Here is a 3,349-nt window from a genome sequence, read left to right as displayed (position 1 = left end):
CATGCAATAATGCTCCCATTCAAAGACTCACTCAACGCAACACCTTTTTCTTATACTTATTTCAAATTTATTATCACCTAAGATAAAAATATAAACATCATTGAAACTAAAGTGATGAAACCGTATTCAATTTTATAAAGATACCGTGATACTTTTTGTATATTTAAAATTACACAAATATTTGGAATGAGAGAAAAAATGTTAATTAATATGTAGATGATGACGTTGGTGTGGCATCAGCAGGAGGAATAAAAAAGAGAGAGCGTCGATGACACGTGCCAAGAGGCAACGGTCAAATGACGGTGCCAGTCACAGACACGTGTGAGGTTTTCCATTCCCATTCCCAAACCACACTCATAAGTTGAAAAGTTTGAATCATTGACTCACCTTACTCATTTAATCACGCTCCTCTTCCAACGCCTGCAATCACACGCTCTCCCTCTCTCCCTTTCAACTTGATCTTTTCATTTTTCCACTCTCATTTCTACATCACAAATCACAACAATAATATTAGAAAGAGAAATTCATTTCACCTACTCGATTATATTTTTCCATTTATTTATGCTACTACTATTTTTCGCCTTGTGAAATACTGCTGCTGAAAATAAAATACTAGCTAGAATATTGAGTTTCACGTAAGAAAATAACGGAGTCAACCCTGCTTTATTTGACTCTTCTTTTCCCAATCAAACCAAAAGAACGGAAATACGGACAAGAGACTACGAGTTTTACTGGCCCGGGGCACCTCGGATTCTACTTCTTCCATTTTCTTATTTTTCGTTCCAAAATAATCAATGGTTTTATATCTTCTACGGTAATACATAGAAAGGGGAACAAAGAGAATCTTTCTGTTCAAAATTGAAATACATATGGCTACTTTTGGAAGACTCCATATTGGACTGAACAATAGTCAAGATAGAACATCCTTAAAAATAGTAACAATCACATTTTTATTATTACCAACTTTTCGAGGTTCAAAAGGTTATATCTACTACATACTCTGCCAGACATGGAGATTAAATGAGGAGTTCTATGTACCAAAAATAAAAAAAACAAAAAAGAGAAAGGAAATTCTATAAAATATATATAATATGAACATGTACATACGTACTTAATTAAATTATTAGTACATAAAGCAAAATACTAATAGAATTTGTCTTGATCAGAATTCCTTATTATATCCCGTAGTTTAACTAAATTGTGAGGTTATAACCAACTTTGTTCCTAGATGATGGATATGTAGTATTGTTTGTTTATTGTAAAATACATATTTTATTAATTTTATATGGGAAGGGGTATATATGGTGGTGGTGCAGTATAGTGACAATGTCCCTATATGCATAACTAATGTCTGATAAGTCTCCTTAATGGAAGTAACATGGACCGATAGAATATATATTATATAGGTGATGAATCAATGTTTCCATATAAGAAAGCACTTTGAGGTCTTGTGATTGGAAGGTGTATTTTGTCAACCTCCTTTTTAAAGTGACCCTAGCAACTCTCTATTCAAACCCCAAGACTTTCCATTCATTATTTTAATTTTCTTTTTTTTTCTCTTTATCTTATATATGTATTCAATTGCAAATAACTTCAAGAGATAAGCTACAAAGTCTCACTACCATTCTCTCTCTCTTTCTCTCACACACACACACACAGGCACACTGTCTTCTCTTCTCTTCTCTTCTGCTTTTTCATTTTCTTCCTCTTGTTCTTCATGTCTGATGAAGCTAAACAACTTCTCTACCAAGACCTTATTCTTGATCATCATCAGAATCAGAATATTATTGCAGGAGGAGGAAGATTATCCAACAACATGTTCTGTGAGAAGCAGTTTCCATCATCATCATCATCATCACAAGTAGCGTTTGATCCATCTTCATACATGAGCTTCACTGAATGCCTTCAAGGAGGGATGGACTATAACTCGCTTGCAACTTCTTTTGGTTTGTCTCCTTCTTCATCGGAGGTCTTTTCATCCATCGAAGGCAACAATAATAATCAAAAGCTCGAAGGTGATGTATTAGGAACTGGTGGCGGTGGTGGAGGTAGTGAAACCCTTGCAACCCTGAACTCATCGATCTCTTCGTCATCATCTGAAGCCGGGGGCGAAGAAGATTCTGGAAAGAGCAACAAAGATAGCCAGGTCAAAGAAGAAGCAGCAGGAGAAACCTCTAAGAAGGGGTAATAATTTTAATTTGAACCTTCCGATCCATCATTCTAGGTTAATTATGAAAAGTGCAACTTAATTAATTCTTCCACTATATATATGAATGTATTTGAATTTGGAATGTGGATGTTGGTTGTATTACAGGAACAAGGAGAATAATAATAATAAGAAGAAAGGGGAGAAGAAGCAGAAGGAGCCAAGGTTTGCGTTCATGACAAAGAGCGAGGTTGATCATCTTGAAGATGGATACCGATGGAGAAAATACGGACAGAAAGCCGTTAAGAATAGCCCTTATCCAAGGTATAGAATAGAATTCAATTCAGCACTATGAGAATGATTAGGTTTATTTGTTCCTAATTGAATTGAATTGTATGATCAGGAGTTACTACAGATGCACGACACAGAAGTGCAGCGTGAAGAAACGCGTGGAGAGGTGTTATCAGGATCCAACGACTGTGATAACAACCTATGAAGGTCAACACAACCATCCAGTCCCCACTTCTTTGAGAGGGAATGCGGCTTCAATGTTCACACCTTCCATGCTCTCCATCTCCGCCCCCACTCCCCTCCTCTCATCCGCCGCACATCACGACCTCGCCCTTTTTGCTCCCCTTTCCCACCACCACAACCAATATTCCGCTGCTTCTGGATCATTGTTTCATCACCATCAGAGCATTAACAACAACTTTAATAACAACAACAATAATAATAATAATAACTCTCTTCTTCTTCTCAATCATCATCATCATCCGTATAATAATCAGCAGCTTCCTCCTGAATATGGCCTCCTTCAAGACATGCTCCCTTCCATGTTCCTCAAGCAAGAGCCATGAGATCATGTAGTATGTATCTCCCATTTCTATCACGCACTATATATATATATATATATGTCTTTGGACTACTTCTTTAATTGTTATCATCTCTCATCTTGTACATATATATGGTTATTAAGGTTAAATTATATATAGCAGGGTATAGTTATTAGTTTAATTTCTATCATTATGTATTTCTGACTCAGCTCATTCCAATTGCGTCGTTTATATTAGCGGCAACTCTTGTGTTCGTCCAAGAGAATATTTCATATTTAGCTAGGAGAGGTTATATTAATAGCTAGCTATATATTTTATGTGCTTAATTATTCGATCTGCATATATATATGCTGCTCATTTCATAGGTTTA

The 3,349-nt window shown here is 35.9% G+C and overlaps 1 protein-coding gene across 1 annotated transcript; it reads left to right on the top strand.

The window, feature by feature from the left end:
* On the top strand, positions 1,503-3,349 carry LOC107631556 (probable WRKY transcription factor 71). The gene is made up of 3 exons (XM_016335038.2): positions 1,503-2,184; positions 2,315-2,470; positions 2,550-3,349. Exons 1-3 carry the CDS (start codon positions 1,718-1,720, stop codon positions 3,001-3,003), a joined length of 1,077 nt encoding a protein of 358 aa, XP_016190524.1. The 5' UTR covers positions 1,503-1,717; the 3' UTR covers positions 3,004-3,349.

The sequence above is a fragment of the Arachis ipaensis genome, chromosome B03 (genome assembly GCF_000816755.2).
Source record: "Arachis ipaensis cultivar K30076 chromosome B03, Araip1.1, whole genome shotgun sequence".
In the NCBI taxonomy this organism is placed as follows: Eukaryota; Viridiplantae; Streptophyta; class Magnoliopsida; order Fabales; family Fabaceae; genus Arachis; species Arachis ipaensis.
Note: the sequence above shows the minus strand (reverse complement) of the source record. Positions and strands in the feature narration are given on the sequence as shown.

Coding starts and splice junctions, on each gene's coding strand:
- LOC107631556 (XM_016335038.2), top strand. CDS start 1,718: ATGTCTGATGAAGCTAAACAACTTCTCTACCAAGACCTTATTCTTGAT. Junction 2,185..2,314: donor GGAGAAACCTCTAAGAAGGG/GTAATAATTTTA, acceptor GTTGTATTACAG/GAACAAGGAGAATAATAATA. Junction 2,471..2,549: donor AAGAATAGCCCTTATCCAAG/GTATAGAATAGA, acceptor TTGTATGATCAG/GAGTTACTACAGATGCACGA.